Consider the following 19,190-nt stretch of genomic DNA (forward strand, 5'->3'; position numbering starts at 1 on the left):
CAGGCTCCAGGCTCTGAGCTGGCAGTCAGCACAGAGCCCGACGCGGGGCTCGAACCCACGAACCGTGAGATCATGACCTAAGCGAAAGTCGGACGCTTAACCGACTAAGCCACCCAGGCGCCCCTGTGGGTCTTCTTAAGATCCAGAAGAGCCCCCACGATTTTGTATTGCCCTGCACCCCGCATCCGGTCTACAGACCAGCAAGTGATAGAGGCCGTGGTCGGGGTGGCGGGGGAGGAGCTTTGACGCTCGCTTCCTCCCGGTGACAGCAAAGTCCAGGCTGGTCATGCTTCCTCTGGACCTAGCGCCCAGCTGGCCAGGGGACAAATCTCTGAGGACCAGCTGGAAGCCACTCTGACATTTCCCAGAAGGCAGTGAAGAAAACTGATTACCTACTCATCATTAGTAAAAATATGCCCCAGTTTATTTTTCAGGATGCTCAACAGGATGCCCACAACCAGCGAGGTGCCGCCTGAAAGAGACAAAAGGAAGAGCATTTGCCCCCAACCCGTGGAGGGGCCCAGCTTAGGTCAGTGCAGGGCCGGACAGCGTATGAATGCCTTTCCTCCTGTGGTTCTCAAAGTGGGGTTCCTGGACCAGCAGCAGCACCGCTAACTCAGGGGCGCCTGGGTGGCTCAGTTGGTTAAGCGTCTGACTGCGGCTCAGGTCATGATCTCACTGCCTGTGATTTCGAGCCCCGCGTCAGGCTCCATGCTGACAGCTCAGAGCCTGGAGCCGGCTTTGGACTCTGTGTCTCCCCTTCTCTCTGCCCCTCCCCTAATCACTGTCTCTCTCTCAAGAATAAATAAACGTTGAAAAAAAACAAAAAACAAGAGATGGAGATTCTCAGACCCCCATCTCAGACCTACTGAATCAGAAACTCCACGGGGGGAGGCGCGCCAGGCTGATTCTAATCTTTCCAGCTGATTCTAATAGTCTAAAGCCTGAGAACCACCGCTTTCCCCAGAGGAGCCGATCGGAATCTGTCAGCCTCCGAAAGCTGAGCCTGGGAGGAAGACACAAGGTTGGTTTGTCCCGGAGGCTGGGACGGGGCAGGCAGGTCCTGACATCCTGGGAGGGCAAATTTGCAGAAGGACCCTGGACAGCGGGAGGGAGAAGCCTGGGGAGGAAGGGCCACACGAAGGTGAGCGGTGGACATGGGTGACCTGTCCCTGGGAAAACCCACGAACGGCAGCAGGCAAGGCATGCAGGACAAGAGAGAGTTCGCAGCTCAAGGGGCAGGAGGGTGGCGTCACCTCAGCCGGGCCTCCTCCGGGCCAGGTGTTGCAGATTTGTCCCCTGCCCAACTTTGTCCCCTGCTGGCTCCAACTTCCCAAGCCCCGCCCCCGCCCCAGAGGATTCCACCCACCTGTGCAAAGCATGCCTGACTTGGCTGACCGCTTAGCTTGCACCGTGTCTGCAGCTCCCAGGGCCATCCCCACGCGGACACAGACGGCGTTGCTGAACCCCAGGGGAATCTGGGATCAGACGGAAGGGGCTGTCAGGAGACTCAACCTCTTGCTCCTGGAAAGGGCTGGGTCCGGAGCCAGGAAGAGGCCTGGGCTGGGGGGAGCAGCCCTCCAACCCGCCATCCCGGGGCCACACGGAGGGGAGCAGGAAGACAGGATGGATCCCAGGAAGGCAGCATGAAGAGAGAGGGTATTGGCCGCAGAGGCTGGGAGATGGGGTGGTGATGCCCTCAGTGTGCCCGTCAGTCTGCCCCCACCCGCCCCATCAAGCATCGCAGGCCGTGTTGCCAAAACCTCGTAAGTGCATTTTTAAGAGGTGAATGTGGTCTTAAGGGTGCCAGAGTAGCTCCCTGTTAGAAACACCAAATTCTGGGGAACCCTCTGTAAAACTAAGCACCTTGTCCATTAGTGCTGTAAGTGTAGACTTTGTGAATCATTTCCTTAGGCCCAGAGTGTGTGTGCCCAGGAGGCTGGCAGAGGCATACTTAGTGACATGGGACAACTCATGTCTCTGTAAGAAGAGGAGGGAGTTCTGGGGACACAGCAGTGTCCCCCCACCCACCCAGGGACGCCGGCACCCAGCTCCCGCTGGCTGGGGTGTGCAGGAATGTGGGCCCACTGCTGAATGGAATGTCCCGCTTTCCAAGAAAATGCAAAAATTCAGATTAAGATGTGAAGTCTCCCCGTTTTTAAATGGCACTCGTTAATGTAAAAGTTCTAACATCATGTGAGTTCAGTATCACTCTCGGTGGAGCAGCTGGTGCCACCTGTGTGTGTCTGGCAGGGCCCGGACCTAATGGTCACAGGAGGTCCAGGGTGGTCCTTCAGGAAAGAGAGCTGGCCTTTAGGGGGACCTCTGCCCCTCTTCTGTGACACCCCAGGCCGTTAGGGTGAGGCGAAGGTACCCCTGTAAGACACTCACCATGTAGACGATGGTGGCCAATTCGTAGATGATGGCCTGGCCGGAGAGGTCCACCACGCTGAGCAGGCCTGTGGGGGAGACACACTGTGAGCTCACAGATGTGGGACAGGACTCCCCTCTGCTTTGGAGGCGGAGGGACAAATGAGTTCCTAGGGGGCAGATTTGCAACAGAAAATGTTCCTGCTCGGCCTTCAGCCTCGCAGGAAAATCCCACCCAGCTGTGGTGGAATTTCTCGCAGGCTGTTTGTTCCCTGTATGCTTTGACTTTGGAGTTGAACTCCTTGGTGTAACACGGCCTATGGTGAGTGAGAGAAAAGAGACCTGGACCAAGATCAGGAGACCCAAGTTTGGGTCCCAGCCCTGCCACCGTGACTCTAGACAGTCTCTTGTTCTCGGGGCTCGGTTTACCTATCTGTAAATGGGGGGCAAGGGTTGGACCGTAAGCTCTCTCAGGGCCATTCTTGCGCCGGGCTTTCTGAGTCTCAGGCTGCGTGGACTCTGCACTGGGTGCTCCGGTGAGTACAGGCGTGTCGAGTGAGAGCCGCATGCCTGCCTGGCCCCTGCACGCTCACACCCAAGTGGGTTTAGTCCCTCGCGTCCCTCACTGACTCGAACACCTACCCCGGGGCACCCGCTCGGGTCCAGGCCCGTGCTGGGCTCCTAACATGAAAAGACCAGGCCTGCCTTCTGGGAGCGCACAGCCCGGAGAGAGCAAAGCCCCGACCCGGCCGAAGCTGCCAAACCACCCATCCGGGGAGGGGGCATCCGAGCTGCCCCCAGGGTTCCCCACAGGGTTCCCCAGGCCGTGGTCCTCTACGTACCCATGAGGAAGCTCCCGATCTCGTAGGCCCACCACTCAATGCATATCATGAGCATGCTGGGAACAGCCAGAGAGAAGAAGGAGCCCCAGTCCTGCAGGCACTGGCCGGACCAGCCTAGGAACAGAAGCCCTGTTCAAGCGGCGCGCAGGGAGCCCACTGCGCACGCGCGCACCCACTTCCCTGCGGGAGCACGGCCAGCCCTTGGCCCCGCCCACTCCCGGGCTCCGCCCAGCACACCAGGCCTTCTGTGTTTTGCTCACCGTGCACCACTCACCACGGGTGGGTTGGGATGGGAGCCTCAGGCGTGGGGGAAGGCCCCCGCCCCCCGCTCCACCCATGACACCACAGGATCTTGGGCAACTACCCTGCCCCTTCTGGGCTCCATTCCCTCATCTGAAAATCTGAGTTCTTTGCCCTGACGCCCCAGAGGGGTTGCTGGGAGGATGGCATGAAGTCAAGGTCAAAGGATTCTCGGGGCAGATAGGGCTGTGCAGACATGGAGAGCTGAGTGGCCACGCAGGACTCCCTGCCCTGTGAATGAGGCCCCTTCCGGAGGGCTGGTCTGGAAATGCCCGTAAGCAGACCCCACCGTCTACAGAGTTAGCTGTCGGGAGGCAGAAAAGCTCAGACCCTGACCCGGGAGTACACAGGCGTGGGTTCTAGTCCAGCCCCAGCGTGCACCGCTTCTGGCGTTATGAACAAATTGTTTACCCTCACTCCACCTCCTCCACGTAAATAAAATGGAGATTATAAGGCGTCGTGGAGTAACTGGGATCACAAATGTCGGGCACTCGGCCCACTGCTAACACCTAGGGTTTTACCTGAGACCAGGGAGCAGGCCAGAAAGCTCCCTGGGGCTGTCCCCAGCAGGGCTCTGCGCCGTGTCGCATTGGATGGGGGGACCTGGGACCTTTGGGGGTAGGGGTGCTGAGGGGTAGAGCGAAGGGATGGGAGGCCCTAAAGGGAAGTGGAGGCAAGCCCAAGCCAAGGCCCTTCCAACGGGGCTCCGACCGGGCCTTCCGTCCCCCTGCTGGATAAAGACCCCATGCCCGGGCGGGGGTCCTGCCTGCTGCTGGCCTGCTCAGCCCCCCAAGGGCAGGGCGGCCCCATGCACCTGCCCACGTCTCCCGGTGCAGCTTCTTCAGCACAATGTAGAGAAAGAGGAAGACGGCCTGCAGGATGTGGGAGACAGTGCTGGCGTAAGCAGAGCCCCTGGGGGAGGAGAGAGAGCTGTGCCGAGGCCACGTCCGACTCTGGCCCTGGGGGCGGCGGCTCCGCTGCTGAAGCCAGCATGGAGGGGAAGGGGCCCAGGCTTGGCGCAGCCAGCACCTCATCCTGAGATCAGCCGCACCCAGGAGCCTTACTGCCCTGTCCCTGAGGGCCCCCGCTCGGCCTCTCCCCCTGGGGCTGGGGCAGCTCCTCTCCCTGTCTCCTTGGTGGTGTGTCCCCCTGAACCTGAGGAACCAGCAGGGCTCCCGAATTCCTCATGACATCCCACTTCTGGACGGCGGAGGCAGCCTCGCCCTTTTTGTGAGGCAGGGATGGCGACTGACCTGCCCCAGTCGGGGGTGGGGGGTAGGAGTGCCTGGTGGGCCCCTGCAGCCCACTGGTCCCGGTGCTCACCTGACCCCCAGGCTCAGCACAGAAACCAGGATGTAGTTGCCCAAGCCATTGATGCAGTTGCCCACAATGCCACTGAGGACTTGGGGCCAGACGATTCCCTGAAATAAACCAACAGCGGCCTTGCTGGGGCGGTGGAGCGGGGCCGGGGGGTTGGGCAAGCCCGGGTACGTCTAGGGATTGCCAAGGGGCTGGGGACATGTGGCTTCTTACTGGGCCTTGGTCAGTAGGTTCACAGGGTGGTGCCCAAAGGGGAAGAGCCCCAGGCACCCCTTCCCGCTGGAATAGGGCAGTGTGCTGGGGCAGGGGTCGCCCCTCTGGCCAGGAGCCTGTACCTGATTTTGCAAATATTTTGCCAGCAGGCCGTAAAGAAAAACCGCCTGTGTAAAATAAAAACAAAAAACCAGACACACACAAATAAACAACAACTACCAAAAAAAACCAAAAACAAAACCCCCCAAACAATCAAAACCAAAACACACATGATGAACATCAGGAGAGATTTCCGGGGGACCTGAGCGTGGGGTCATTATTTCGCCAAAATATGTCTGGGACCCCATGGGTGGGCAGAAGCCCCATTTAGCATCTCAGGGGCACGTTGGCCCCGCCTACAGGGGAGAGGCCCCCTCAGGGCTCTGCCGCAGGGAAGACAGGCAAGGCAAGCAGTGTTGGCTCTGACAAGGCTTGCAGAGAAGGACCCACCAGAGTCTGAACCCACGGGTTGCGACCACCCTTGAGCCAGGCTCTGGCTGCTGGAAAGGAGAATCTGGAGGGAGAGTCTTCGGGCTGGGTAGGGGTGGGGAGATGCGGACTGGCAGTGTGGCCACCCGTGGGCCCTGCTGTGCGGGTTCAAGCCCCCACAAGGCAGCAGGCCCTTTCCTGTGTGCAGAGGACAGAGAGGGCCTGCTCGTCAGTGTGTGTGTGTGTGTCAGGACGCTGCCCCTGCCCTTTCTGTCCTCTGCCAAAGCCTGGCCCGGGGCCTGCGCCTTCCTACCGCACCCCTTCCCTTTGCCCTCTGCTTCTCCTCCATATAGAGGAGAAGAGCATGGAGCTGGAGCAGACCGCCTGGGTTCAAGGGCCGGTTCTGCTTCTTATGAGCTGTGCAATCTTAGGCCAGTTACTTAAGCTCTCTGTGCCTCATCTATAACGGGGATGATCATGTGCGTGTATGCTATATATACATATATATGTAAAGTTAATATCACAAAATGCTTACAAAACAGTACATGCCACCTTTAAGCATCCCAAGTGTTAGGTAAGCATTCTGTAAATCCCGTTTGTCATTTTTATTATTATTTTATTGGTAAGTTTTACGCAGCATTTTAAGGGAGGGACTTGCTTTGTTTGATAAAGGAACTGACACAGTGGTAACTCTATAGGAGACTCTTGCAGCCCTGGTGGCTCTGTTTGGCAGGATACCATCACCTTGGTCTGAAGGGCTGAAGTATGGGTTCTAGCAAACACTTGGAGGAGACAGACTGGCCTGTGCAGGTGGGTTCCATAACGCAGCAGAAATCTGGGCCTGACCAGCCCCCAGAGGGGTCATGGCAGTGGCCTCTCAGACAGGCGGGCGTGGCTGGGGTACCTCCTGCCAGGCGCTGGCAAGCTTTAAAGCACCCCACATTCACACTTCCCAGATCCGCCCTCAAGAACTTCACCCCGTAGTGTCATGGAGGGTAAAGGGGAGCTGTCGTTGTGAAGACACAACACTGCCAGCTAGTAACGTGTCACTAAGTGTCAACAAACCAAATAGAATAGCAGTGGAGACATGCAGACCACGGGGTCAGGTGAGGAATTTCAGAAACTGACCTGACTAGATGCACTGCTTAGCTGGTATTTAACAAATTAATAGACAAAGAGGAGAATAGGCAATAATTAGTCGTAGTTAAAGTGTGTTAGGTGGGTTAGAGTCTGAAGTGTAAAAATAAAAGCCACCAGGGGGCTCAAAGAAATACAGGCAAAATGTTTATATAATCTTGCAATGGGTTAAAGTGTTATTAAGCTCATCAAAGACTTCATAAAGAACAGGATTTGTGGATCTGTTCTGTATACATTAGAAATTCTTTAGGTAAGGAGCGCCTGGGGGACTCAGTCCGATAAACATCAGACTCCTGATTTCCACTCAGGGCATGATCTCACAGTTCGTGGGTTCGAACCCCACATGGGGCTCTGAGCTGACAGTGTGGCACGTGTTTGGGATTCTGTCTCTGCCCCTCACCCACTTGCTCTGTCTCTCTCAAAATAAATAAATAAACTTAAAAAAATTCTTTAAGTCAAAAGTATCAAAAATTAGAAGGCAAGTGACAAACTTTAAAAAAACTAACAGGCAAAGGGCTAAGATACTAGTTAACAAGTTATAATAATTAGGAAAAGATTAACCTGCTTAAAAGAGTCTGTACAGTTCCCAGAAGAAAAACAAAATGATGAAAAAATACAAGAAAAAAATGTTCGTTAGCAATAACATACATGTGAAAGCTGTTTCCAATTGGGAAAATTTTTTTTTTAATTCTTTCAATGTTTATTTCTTTTTGAGAGAGAGAGAAACAGAGTGAGCAGAGGAGGGGCAGAGAGAGAGGGAGACACAGAATCTGAAGCAGGCTCCAGGTTCTGAGCTGTCAGCACAGAGCCCGACGTGGGGCTCGAATTCACGAATGTGAGATCATGACCTGAGCCGAAGTCAGACGTTCAACCGACTGGGCCACCCAAGGGCCCTGGGAAAAAATTTTTAATAGGACGCTGACAAGAGTGTTGCTAGCGAGGGTAAAATTGGTACAAATTGGTATCAAAAGCCATTGACAAAACAATACCAGTTCCCATAATGCACCTGAAGGAAATCATTACAAAGATTTTTCTAGAATGTTTATCACAATCTCCTTTCTAATAGTGAATATTGGAAACAACCTGAATACGTAACAAATTAGGATTAGTTACTAAATCATGACACTATACGCTAGTGCATAGCCTCTGAAATGGATATTGCAGGAGGCGATTTAATCATATCAAGAGACTGCTATTAGAAAGGGGAAGAGCAGGTTATAATGCAATATACACACACTGACCCTCTTTCAAACCGTACACGTGTATGTGTCTTTGAGCCCACGCTCCCATGAGCAGAAGTAACCCTGGGAAGGGATAGGACCCTATATTCTCTCTGGGTGGCAGGATTAGAGGCGATTTTAATTTTTTTTCCCACGCGTCCCACAATTTCTGGCAATGGTTTTCCCATCTAAAAACGTGCCATGTTACATCTTAAAGTGCAGTCTGCATACACGGAACGGGACTGGAATTCTGCTGTCCCTTCAGCCAGACTCAGTGGCATAGCGGGAAGTCGTTGCAGGCTCACGGGCTTGCCCAGCACATGGCGCGGCAAAGAAAAAGCCAGAATTTAGGGGTGTGGAAGTCCACCCACCTCCCAGCTCAGCAGACGGTTACACTTACCGGAAGTGCTGGGATGAAAATGAGCACGTACTCTTGGGTTAACCTGCAAAAGAAACAGAAGCTCCAGAGCTGACCAGGCTGTGCCCTCCAGGGCTGGGGACTGGACGGCTGCCCGAGGAACACCCCGGGCACCCCAGGTTTGAAAAGAGGCTTTGCCAGACCCTGAAGATTCTCTTGCCAGACCCTGAAGATTCTCGGCCAAGACAAGTGAAACCCCAGAGGTCAGGGGATGCTGCTAATTACCTACTAAGAAGGTGTCAGGAATGACTAGGAACTTAAATTCGGAGCAATGTGCTGTGTATACGAGGGGGAGAAGACTATATCTTATCAAGAAATAAATGAATGAAGGGGGTGCCTGAGTGGCTCAGTTGGCTAAGCATCCGACTCTTGATTCCTACTCAGGTCGTGATCTCATGGTTTGTGAGTTCAAGCCATGTGTGGGGCTCCTTGCTGACAATGTGGAGCCTGCTTGGGATTCTTTCTCTCTGCTCCTCCTGCACCCTCTCTCTCTCAAAATAAATAGAAAAAAACTTAAAAAAAAAAAAGCCAATGACGGGCACATCCTATAAAATGAACAAGCTACTTCCACAGGGGACATTTCTAAAATTAATAATAAACGGCGTGGATTCATCTGAAATTGGCTCAGTCTTCTTTCTCTTTTTTGGAAGATGGGGTAGTGCACACTTCAAGTCTCCAAAAGCATCTGAGAAGCCCCAACTACCGGCTGAGAAAAAATGCAAATTCCATCATTCCTCTGCCCTCCTTTCCTTCTGAATTAGAACTGGTCCTGTGTCTGCCCCCTGCTGGTCACAGCTGGAATCGCATGCCACGCAGGAGAGTCCAAAAACCAGACCCTGGAACTCTCCCTTGTAGGAGCTGCCCTTGTGACGGCTTGTGACCCAGAGAAGCATGAGGGCCTAGAGCATGGGCTTCTTTGAGGCGGGGGGCTCCCCGGCTTCCCAGCAGAAGGCAAGCAGTACCTGGACACGGCTGGGTCCTGCTTGAAGAGCAGCAGAATGTTCTCGGTGTTGATGAAGAGTGCCCAGCAGGGGAAGCAGCAGAGAAGCAGCACCAGGGTGCCCCTCTGCAGGATGACCCCCACGTGCTTCTTGTTGGGGCTTCCAAAGCTCTGCAAAACATGCCATCCCTGGGTCACACCTTCAGTAGCTCCCGTCTGTCCCCTGGGTGAGCCCAGCGGGGGCATCTACCTCCTAGCCAGTGTCGGTGCTGTGGGGACGGGCCCGGGACACGACAGGCACCCCGTAGCGGGCATGTGGCACCCCTCGGTTCCAGTGTGGTTGGGGGGCTTCCTCTGTAGGGGCTCAGCCTGCTTGCAGAGTCATAATGGCGATGATTTCCCGAGCATGAGCTCCATGCCCGGTGCTGTGCCCGCCTCTGTCTACCCATTGTCCCCAGTTTTCAAAAGCGCCCAAGTAGGAAGGTGTTATCCCCCCCATGTCACAGCTGGAGCATGGGAAGCTCTGAGAGCATCTGTCAAGTCTCCATGCTGATGAGAGGCAGCCGGGACGAAGCCCAGGTCCCCAGGCCCACCGTGAGTCCAGGTCCCCCCAGGAAAGCTGAGCCCCATTGGGCTCCGGGCAGGGGACAGAAGGGTCCCATCTGTGCGCCCTCAGCATTTGACACATGAGATCAGGGAACTGCCTCTGCCCCATCCCCTCTGTGACTCTCTAGCCCGTGTGCTCAGACTCTCTAAACACAAACGGTCTAATTCCCTGATCGCACGCAATCCTTGCAGGCAGGCCAGGACCAGCCACCCCCTACCCCCAGCCTGTTTGATGGGCACCCATTGCCCGGCTCCAAGAGGCACACCTACCTGGGACATCAAGGTGTCACATGCCGAGGACAAGCCCACTCCTATGGAAATTCCACAGACATTGACAAACTGGAGCCACACACAGGAGAAAACACAGGGCTTGTCAGGGCCCAGGGAGGGGACCCCAGGAGGGGATCCTCCATCTGGGGGGGGGCTGCCCAACAGCAGCTCTGATGTGCAGCCCCCCTCCCCTGCCAGGCCGCACACACTCTGTGCCACAGGGTGAGGCCCCCAGGTCCCAGCTCTGAATGCAGCTGTCAGCCCTCTTGCCGTCTGACGGCGGAATGGAGGGGGAAGCTATACTCACCGCCACCGAGAGGGTCACTGACGCCAGCTCCAGCTTGCCCAGGTGCCCGCAAAACACCGAGCTCACAACGTGGATCATGAAGGCCAGCAACTGAAACAGGAACTAGAGAACAGCGGCCAGGATCAAGGGCGCTGCACAGCCCAGCCCCACACGGAGGCTTCTCCACATCCCGCGGGGCCTCACACCAGAGATCCTGCAAACACACACACACACACACACACACACACACGGCCGCTGGGCCAGTCCCCCACACCAAGGAAGCAGGCATTGTGGTCTGAGCCAGACTTCCAGGGCTGGGAGTCAGGTGACCCTAGTCGTGCTCCCGTCTCCATGTCAGCAGCTGTGTTAACCTCTGGGGTTAACCTCCGGGCAGCGGGTTCCCTGCCGAAAAGTTCAGGAATGCACCAGAAGCGCCCAGCAACACACAGAGCCTGGAGCACAGAGAGCTTAATTCAAGCATCCAACGCTCTACTGATGTTATCATCATTTGGTCAGGCCACAGACACGCAGAAATGGAAGTGTGGAATAGCATCTTAGCAATGGCTGCGTTCTGGTTGTGGGATTAGACAACTTTCTTTCTTCTGTTTTTAAATATTTTTTTAAACATTTATTACTTTTGAGAGAGAGACAGAGTGTGAGCGGGGGAGGGTCAGAGAGAGGGAGGGGACACAGATTCTGAAGCAGACTCCAGGCTCTGAGCTGTCAGCACAGATCCTGATGCAGGACTTGAATCCACGAACTGTGAGATCATGACCTGAGCCGAAGTCGGACGTGTAACCGACTGAGCCACCCAGGTGCCTCGCATTTTATTTGAAACTTTTGTGGGGTGCCCCTCCTTGAGTGGGGCTGCTGAGCGAGGTCAGGGCCCCCTGCCACACCAGGCACTGTCCAGGGACAGCTGTCCTGCAGTCATCTGCTCTGGGCGGTGGCCCCTAGTGCAGCCTGGACATGGTCGATGTGGGCAGTTTCTGGGGACGGGTGTGAGCGGCTCCTGGCTCAGCCCCTTCACACCTGGACAGCGGCTGGCCCCAGCCTTACTGCCCCCCTCCCCCACATCATCTACTTACCAGGGGTCCAGAAAGGACAAAGAGCATCCACGCCTCGGCCCCAAAGCCAACGGGGACCAGCTTGCGGAGAGCAGGGCAACAGCCCCCTCTGTCTGGGGGGACCGTGTCCCGAATGCTGTCCATTCCAAGACCAGGCTGCCGGCCACCCTGCATGCCCAAGTGCCCCTGCAGCCAGCCTCGCCCGGCCAAGCCCATGGCAGTTTGTAGCCTGGCTAATGAGTAAGGGGCAGGAGGAGGGGCCACAGCGGCAGCCTATCAGACAAGCCCAGCGTCCCTGGGTTCTGTCACTAGAAAACCGTGGGCACCTGGGAGGCCCCCAGGCTGGTGCCTGTAGGTATCTTGTGTCTGCGGAAAAGGTTGGGGCGGTGTGGGGGCGCGCAGGGCCTGGGGGGTGAGGGCAGCATGGCCTCGGGGGAGCTGAGCTGAAGCGCTGGGCATCCTACCCCTCGGCGTGAGGTGCCCGTGATGACTCCCATTTCACAGATGAAACGATGGAGACTCAGAGAAGCAGGCAGCAGAGGCTGGATTCCGCCGGGTGGAGAGCATCCAGAGCCCTGCCCTGGGAGTGGTACGGTGGGGGGAGCAGCGGCCTGGAGCCAGGGTCCGGGATACCTGGGGAGGGACCCCAGCCCTGCCTCTGCCCACCCTTTTGGCAGAGAACCAGGGTGACCCCCCCCCCCCCCGGGCACACAGCTCACCCCTCCCGCCCTCCCAGACTGTGGGAGGCTCATAACTACCACCGAATTGACCCTGTCCTGGATCAGGCCTTGGGATGTGCGAGCCGCACCGAGGGAGGGGGCGAGGAGCAGAGCCCCCACCGAAAGAGAGGAGTGAGGATGGACACAAGCCGAAGGTGTGCACCACAACCCACGCCGCACACGCCCCGCGCGCCCTGCTCCCCATGCGCACGCGCAGACCTGGTCTTCGCGCAGAATCCCAGCCGCCCCGCTGGCTTGTGCACCTGCGCGAGCTGGGTGATGGCTATGCCTTCCCTCTTTCTGTCCCTCGTGGACAAAGGGGAAGAGAAGACATTTTATTGCCCTTGTAATTATTAGTGTAGGACCCAAAAAAGGCAGGGCGGCGGGTAAAAGCCACAACGCCTTCGTTATAAGCTCATCGTCAGTATTTATGACATCTCTCCTCCGATGCCTTTTCTGGTTCTCCTCTCCTTTGGCTAGTTTGGCTTCCTCTTCCGAGAGGGTGGCCAGGAACCTTCCGTCAGGGCGCCTGGGCCTCAGGGATCTCTGCTATGGGACACCTGCTGCCCCCAGACAGGAGGCCATGCGGCGGGAGCAGTGACGTGACTTCTGTGGTCAGAATCCATGTTTCGTGGGAGTCCCAGCGATGGGGGGGGGGGGAGGGCCCTCCATAAACCTCGTGGGTGCGGGCAGGTGAGCAAATCTAAACCCAAGGTCTGCTTTAATAAAGGCAAACCTGCCCCCACCAGGACAGAAGGTATTTGGTGCAAATGGCCTGCTTCCAGCAGCTTCTAGCAGCGTCTGGTCAGCCTTTACCATACTGACCAGTGGGGTACCGAGCAGCCGCAGGCCAGGGCTGTGCATTCTCAAAGCCTATCCCACAATACACCCCAGCATTTTTGCATAAGCTAATAATTCCTACAGTTCCCTCTGAATAAAGCTATTCTTTCCCACACTCTTTTCAGGCCCTGGGTGGGTGTCCAGGCCTGTGGGGAGGGGGCGGTTAGGAACATGGAGGGGCCCCGTGGCATTGCAAGGTCACTGCCGCAGGCCAGGGACACAGTGACAACTGCTTCCTCCAGGTGAAGAGTCCCCCAAAGGCTCCCACATGACTGCGCTTGCAGGCTTTTTCAAGGAACACCCCCATCCCACCTCGCCGGGCCCCCCACTGCATTTCGGTTCAGCCGCCTGCGGACTCAGCCTTCCAGTCTGGTTTTCTGGGACTCAGCCACGGCAGCCACAACGTGGCCGTCCTGTGGGGAGGTGAGAGCTCAGGGGTGCCGCCTCCCCCCTTCCAAGCTGTCCAGCACCGGGGGGAGCAGCATGCCACCCTCCCGTCCGGCACCCCTGCGGCCTCAGCACACACCACATTAATCAGCAGTTCAGCTCTTGAGATCACGTCCGTGAATGAATCCCTGTGACCTTGGGAGCCTGTCACTTCCCAGGTGACCTCCCCCACCCCAGGGCACGGGGCACGGTGACCTACAATGTCCTCCCTTGTGCGGGTTTCAGTTCTTTGGGGAAAGGGGAGGAACGGGCTTGAGATAATACTGGAGAGCAAGGAAGGGGGGAGGAGGAGGGAGGGAACTCGGAGGGAGTCATTATTGGCAGGTGATCATTAGCCCAAGAAAGCCGAGGAACCAGCCTCGAAGCGGAGAGAATCCGGGCAACTTTGGACTCAGGGCTCTTACGGCATCCTGAGGTGACTCAGCTCCAAACACCTTCAGTCCCAGGGGCCAATTTTTGGGTAATCAGGAGCAGGAGGCCACCAGTGCTGGGAGGGGAAGGTGAGTGGCAGGGAGGCGGTGAGCTGTGGCCACCTGGAGTGGGGCCGGGGGTCCCCCCCCAAAGATGGGCTGCTGTACAGATAAGTCACCCGCATGTCCTGCAGAGTAAATGACGCTCACATTTCCTGTCTTAAACCAGCCACCATCTGTGTGGCGAGTCTAGGCTGCTGGGACCAGCTGGCTGTTTTGGCTACAAGTCGGTAAGGCCGGCCCGGCCCAGCCTGGACAGTTCAATTCCCAGAAGGGGGTGCCTGCTGTCGGGGGGTGCTCCACTGGGGCTGTCACACTGCCCATTTGCATCTTCCTTCACGGGGCCTCCCTGGGCAGCGTGCGCTTCTCACCACATGAGGTTGGCTTGAGGAGAGAACATTCCAGAAGTGCATGGAGGAAAGGGCGTTCATGTCAAGATGCAGCCTGGGAAGTTACACAGGTCACTTCCGCCTGTTGGCCGCAGCTAATCACAGGGCTTCTGCTTCCTGATAGAAAGAGTGGCAGACCACCTTCGGCCTCTGTGCCCCTCCAAAGGCACACCTGCTCCCCTCCCCCCTCCCCAGCTCCCCTCTCCCCTGTCCAGCCCATTCCCCCCCCCCCCCCCCCCGTGAGCAAGGGTGGAGCAGATTCAGTCTCCTGCACGCAGTGGTGAGGGGGCTCAGGCCCACCCAGGACCCCCACAGGGAAGAAGGACCTAAACTCACAGAGTCCTGGGAGGTAGGAGGAGGCGCGACGAGGGGGAAGGGGAAGGGAGAGTCGTGGTAAGACCCCTCAACACACCTGAGGTTAAGGAGGCTTTCAACCAACGAAGGGGAGCCTGAAGTTGGTGTCCGCTGTGTCCCCAGGCGCCTGGAGTGCTCATGGGAAGGGCTCAGCTCCCAGCCATGGGGTAAGAAAACTCAGGGTGGGGGGCCTCAGGCTCCCCCCACCTGTCGCAGAGAGCAGCTCCGGCGGCACGTGGAGGACAAGTCCCACAGGGGTGGCCGGGTCCCTGGCCGGTCAGGTAACTGATTGGCCGGGGGTGGAGGCTGGGGCCTCTGTTGACCTCTCTTCACTTGGTTACACTTTACCAGCCTGAACCTGTTATTTGCCCTTGGGCTGCCCCAGAGCCCTGCACCCCCCTCGGGAGCCAGCGTTTCTCTCTCTGACCCCTTCTCACGTCTCTGGTGACTGAAGAATTCCCAGGTATCCACTGGGGAGAGGGGGGCTCCACACCCGTCCTCAGAACAAAGAGCACCTGGGAAGGATAAGGTCACTGCCTGTCCCCAGGCCGCCAGTGAGGGTGACCAACATCCGCCTGACCGAAATGCCTGAGGTCACCCCGGCACCCCCAGGGCAGCCACTTCCTTGTCTCTCTGCCTCTACCCAGCACCTCTTCCCTCTAGGCCTTACCCCTCCTCCCTTCTCCCCTTTCTCCTCCCACAAGGCTTCACGGGCTCCTCCCCCACAGAAGCTCCTAGAGCCCAGTCCTGACAGGTAAGGGACAAAGCCTCAGCAGGGACAGCGAGGCCCCTGCAGGGGCCCTGCCAAGGGCCAGGCTCCTTGAGCCCCAAAGATGGCGGGGGCATTTCCCTCCGGGAGGAAGTTGGGAATGGAAAGGAATATTATTCAGTATTAGAAAGAAATGAGCTCTCAAGCCGTGAAAAGACACTGGGCAACCTTAGATGCAGGTTGCTGCGTGAAAGAAGCCCATCTGGCAAAGCGGTCCTACCTATAGGACATTCTGGAAAAGGCAAAACTATGGAGACAGTAGAGGGACCCGTGCTTCAGGGAGAGGGAGGAATGAACAGCAGGGAAGGAGGCTTCTTAGGGCAGTGAAACTATCCTGTGTGATCCCAGAACGGCAGATCCATGTTCTTACATATTTGTGCAAACCCCCAGAACACACAGCATCGAGAGGGAGCCCTGATGTAAGTTACGGACTTTAACTAATAGTATGTATTAGTGTTGGGTCCCCAGTTATAATAAATGTATCATCCTCCGGAAAGGTATTAATAACAGGGGAGACTGGGGGGAGGGGGAGTGGGAGTAAAACTTTTATATAAATGTAAAAAATGTTGTAAAAAATAAAGTCTACTATGGCCGCCTGGATGGCTCATTTGGTTGAGTGTCCGACTTTGGCTCAGCTCATGATCTCACGGTTCGTGGGTTCGAGCCCCGCATCGGGCTCCGTGCCGACAGCTCGGAGCCTGGAGCCTGCTTCAGATTCTGTGTCTTCCCCACTCTCTCTGCCCCTTCCCTGCTCCCATTCTGTCTCTCTCTTTCAAAAATAAATAAAACATTTTAAAAAATTAAAAAAATCTATTAAAAACAGTAGACAAGGGGCACCTGAGTGGCTCAGTCGGTTAAGCATCCCATTCTTGATTTCAGCTCGGGTCATGATCTCGTGGTCGTGGGATCGAGCCCCACGTCGGGCTCTGCGTTGAGCATGGAGGCTGCTTGGGATTCTCTCCCTCCCTCCCTCTCGGCCCCTCTCCCCCACTTGTGCACTCTCTGTCTCTCAAAAAATAAAAAATAAAATTAATTAATTAAAATTTTAAAAAGGTAGACGAAATAATAAGAAGGGGTAGTATTTACTGAAATTTCTAAGGAAAATGCCCTCCCCCTTGCACCTTTAATTTAAGAGTGCATTGGTGGCACCATTCACAGCCACCAAAAAGTGGAGACGACTTGAGCGCGCATCGGCCAACGAAACGAGGAACAAGGAGGGGTCGAGCCAACAATGGAATTTGATTCCACCATAAAAACGCATCTCCATGTACAGACACCTGTTACAACGTGGATGAGCCTTGAAAACATGCGAAGTGCAAGAAGTCAGTCACGAAAGACCAAACAGTACACTGTTCCACTTAGATGAAATATCCAGAAGAGGCAAGCCCATACACAGAGAAAGTAGATTAGTGATTTCCCGGGCCTGGGGGAGGGGGGCAGTGCAGGTGACAGCTAAGGGGTCCGGGGCTTCTTTGGGGGTGATGACAGTGTTATCAAGTTGTGAATATACTGTGAAGGCACTCAAAGTTATTGAATTGTATCCTTGAAAGGGGTGAATTATAGCTCAATGAAGTTGCTTATTTTTTAATTAATCTTTTAATGTTTATTTATTTTTGAGAAACTGAGACACAGAGTGAGAGCAGGGGAGGGGCAGAGACAGTGGGAGACACAGAATCCAAAGCAGGCTGCAGGCTCTGAGCTGTCAGCACAGAGCCCGACGCGGGGCTCGAACCCACGAACTGTGAGATCATGAGCTGAGCCGAAATCAAGAGTCCACCCCTTAATGGACTGAGCCAGCCAGGCGCCCCCTCCCCCATGGGGTGGTTCTCCCCATGCCTGGTGCGGAGCCAGAGGCTCTGACAGATTGTGTGAACCAGGCGAAGTCCACACCGGGGCCAGGCTGACCCCGATTCAAACCCCGGGTCTGCCTGGTGCCACCAGGAGGTCCCGAAGGATGGAGAGAGAGCAGGTAAGAGCAGGCCAGGCCAGCACTCCAGCAGCTCAGGACCAGAAGGAGAGAAGCAGACACTCGGAGGGGGCAGAGGAAAGGCAGCCCCACCTATGGGTGCAGGGAGGTGCTTCACGGGCCAGAGGCCCCCAGAACATTAGCCCCGGACACCTGTATGTTCTTGGGGCCACAGCGGGGTCCCGAACCAGGATACCGGAGTCCTCTGCCTGCCAGGATGAGCGACTCCTCAGAGGGAGAGAGTGGAGGGGTGAGACCAGCCCAGGGCCGCCACAAGGCTTCCGGTGGGCAGGAAAGACCGAGGCGGGTGGAGAGGGGGCCATTCACCTCTCCCAGGCCAGGCCCCCCCTTCCCTTCCCCAGTATTCCAGGCCCTTGGTGGCGGTGCTGCTGTAAATCAAGGTTTCTCCTTTGCCCTTCACTCACCTGGGTCCTCCTTGCTTAGAACTTTCTGACTCTAACCGTCAGGACGTGCTTTTTAAAATCCCCGCCTCAGGGAGACAAGCCCCAGGAGCTGTTCTGTGCACCCGCCGAGGCACCTTCATTGACAAGCGCATGTGTTTTCCCTGGAGTTCTACACGCCAGGGGCTGTTCCATCAGCTGCCTGGCTGAGGTCAAGGCCTGTTCCTGGTATGGGAAGGAAAGGGGTGGGGGGTCGAAAGGGCCACGCCCCACGTGGGGGGAGGCTGCGGTGGAGATGGAGGGGGGAACCCTGGGCCTCCCCCTCGCTCCCCACCAGGGCCTGTCTGCTCCGCCCCAGCCCTCCTCAGCTTCGAACCTAAGGAATCACAGAAGCACCGACACCTTGGAAATGTGCCAAGGCGAGGGAGGGACCCCCCGCCCCCCGTTGGAGGGTTTGGTGGGCTCGGAGATCTCAGCTCCCAGAAAGGCTTATCCTAAGGGGAATTTCATGGTCATCAAGCAGCTGCTTATGCTGTAGGAGCCCCGGCGACTTCTCAGCTTTGCCGGACAGGGTCTGTCTGGCCACCAGCAGAAGCCATCCGGGGAGCAGGGCCTGAAGGCTTGGGTGCAGGCCTCGGGGGTCCCTTCCAAGGGTGCAAGGGAGGCTGGGGACCTATGTCGTCCACAAGCCGGAGCGGCTGGCCTCACGCAAGGGGCTCTCTGAGGTCAAAGCAAGGCCGAGCCCGTGCACCTGCCTCGGGCCCAGAGCGTGACCCAGTGGGGACGCAAACAGGAAACTGGGCCCTGGCTCCAGGCGGCCAAACGGTGGGAATAAACCCGCCTTTATTTCAAAACAAGCCATAATTCAGCGCAGCCTGTGCGCAGATGGACCGGATTACGGGGCCCCGCGGGGGTGCCCAGCTGGGGACGACACGCTTCCCGGAGCCACCGGCCGGGTCACGCTGGCGGGCAGGGGGCAGCTCGTGGACCTTGCCCGGGGAGGCGGCCCAGGAGACACCACCGACGGACACCAGGACATCAGGCCCCTACCCCCTCACCGTGCCCGGAAAGGGGGTGGTCCTGTGTGCCATGTGACGGCCTCCAGCCTGGGCCAATCAGGTTCTCTCTCCTGGGACTTTGCACTTGGGCCTGAGAGAAGGTTCCCCGTGAAGAAGGCAGCGCTGGAGACATGCAAGTTAGGGAAACAGGTGCCCGCTAGGCCTGGGCACAGCTGCGTGGAATCTCAAGCTAAGGGGGGGGGGGTGTGTGTGGCACCGGAGCCCTAGGGGCAGAGACAGCTGATTTGGAAGGAGAAAAGAGAAGAGCAGACCTAATGAGAGGCAGACCCTGTGCGCCCCTCCCCTCCCCTCCCCCCACA

The 19,190-nt window shown here is 56.9% G+C and overlaps 1 protein-coding gene across 1 annotated transcript in view; it reads right to left on the reverse strand.

Annotated features, from left to right (window-relative positions):
* Positions 1-11,601, reverse strand: part of LOC120228807 (multidrug and toxin extrusion protein 2-like) — a 19,962-nt gene extending 8,361 nt beyond the window's left edge. Inside the window, exons 1-12 of the mRNA XM_039227406.1 lie at positions 11,479-11,601; positions 10,412-10,513; positions 10,105-10,173; positions 9,251-9,399; positions 8,271-8,313; positions 5,168-5,212; positions 4,836-4,933; positions 4,327-4,424; positions 3,213-3,326; positions 2,392-2,459; positions 1,370-1,478; positions 397-472 (exon numbers count right to left, since the gene is read on the reverse strand). Coding sequence (XP_039083337.1) covers positions 397-472; positions 1,370-1,478; positions 2,392-2,459; positions 3,213-3,326; positions 4,327-4,424; positions 4,836-4,933; positions 5,168-5,212; positions 8,271-8,313; positions 9,251-9,399; positions 10,105-10,173; positions 10,412-10,513; positions 11,479-11,601 — 1,094 coding nt within the window. The remainder of the gene's footprint in view (positions 1-396; positions 473-1,369; positions 1,479-2,391; positions 2,460-3,212; positions 3,327-4,326; positions 4,425-4,835; positions 4,934-5,167; positions 5,213-8,270; positions 8,314-9,250; positions 9,400-10,104; positions 10,174-10,411; positions 10,514-11,478) is intronic.
* Between the last annotated feature and the right edge of the window lie 7,589 nt (positions 11,602-19,190).

Source organism: Hyaena hyaena, unplaced genomic scaffold (assembly GCF_003009895.1).
Source record: "Hyaena hyaena isolate Hyena2069 unplaced genomic scaffold, ASM300989v1 scaffold_27, whole genome shotgun sequence".
Lineage (NCBI taxonomy): Eukaryota > Metazoa > Chordata > Mammalia > Carnivora > Hyaenidae > Hyaena > Hyaena hyaena.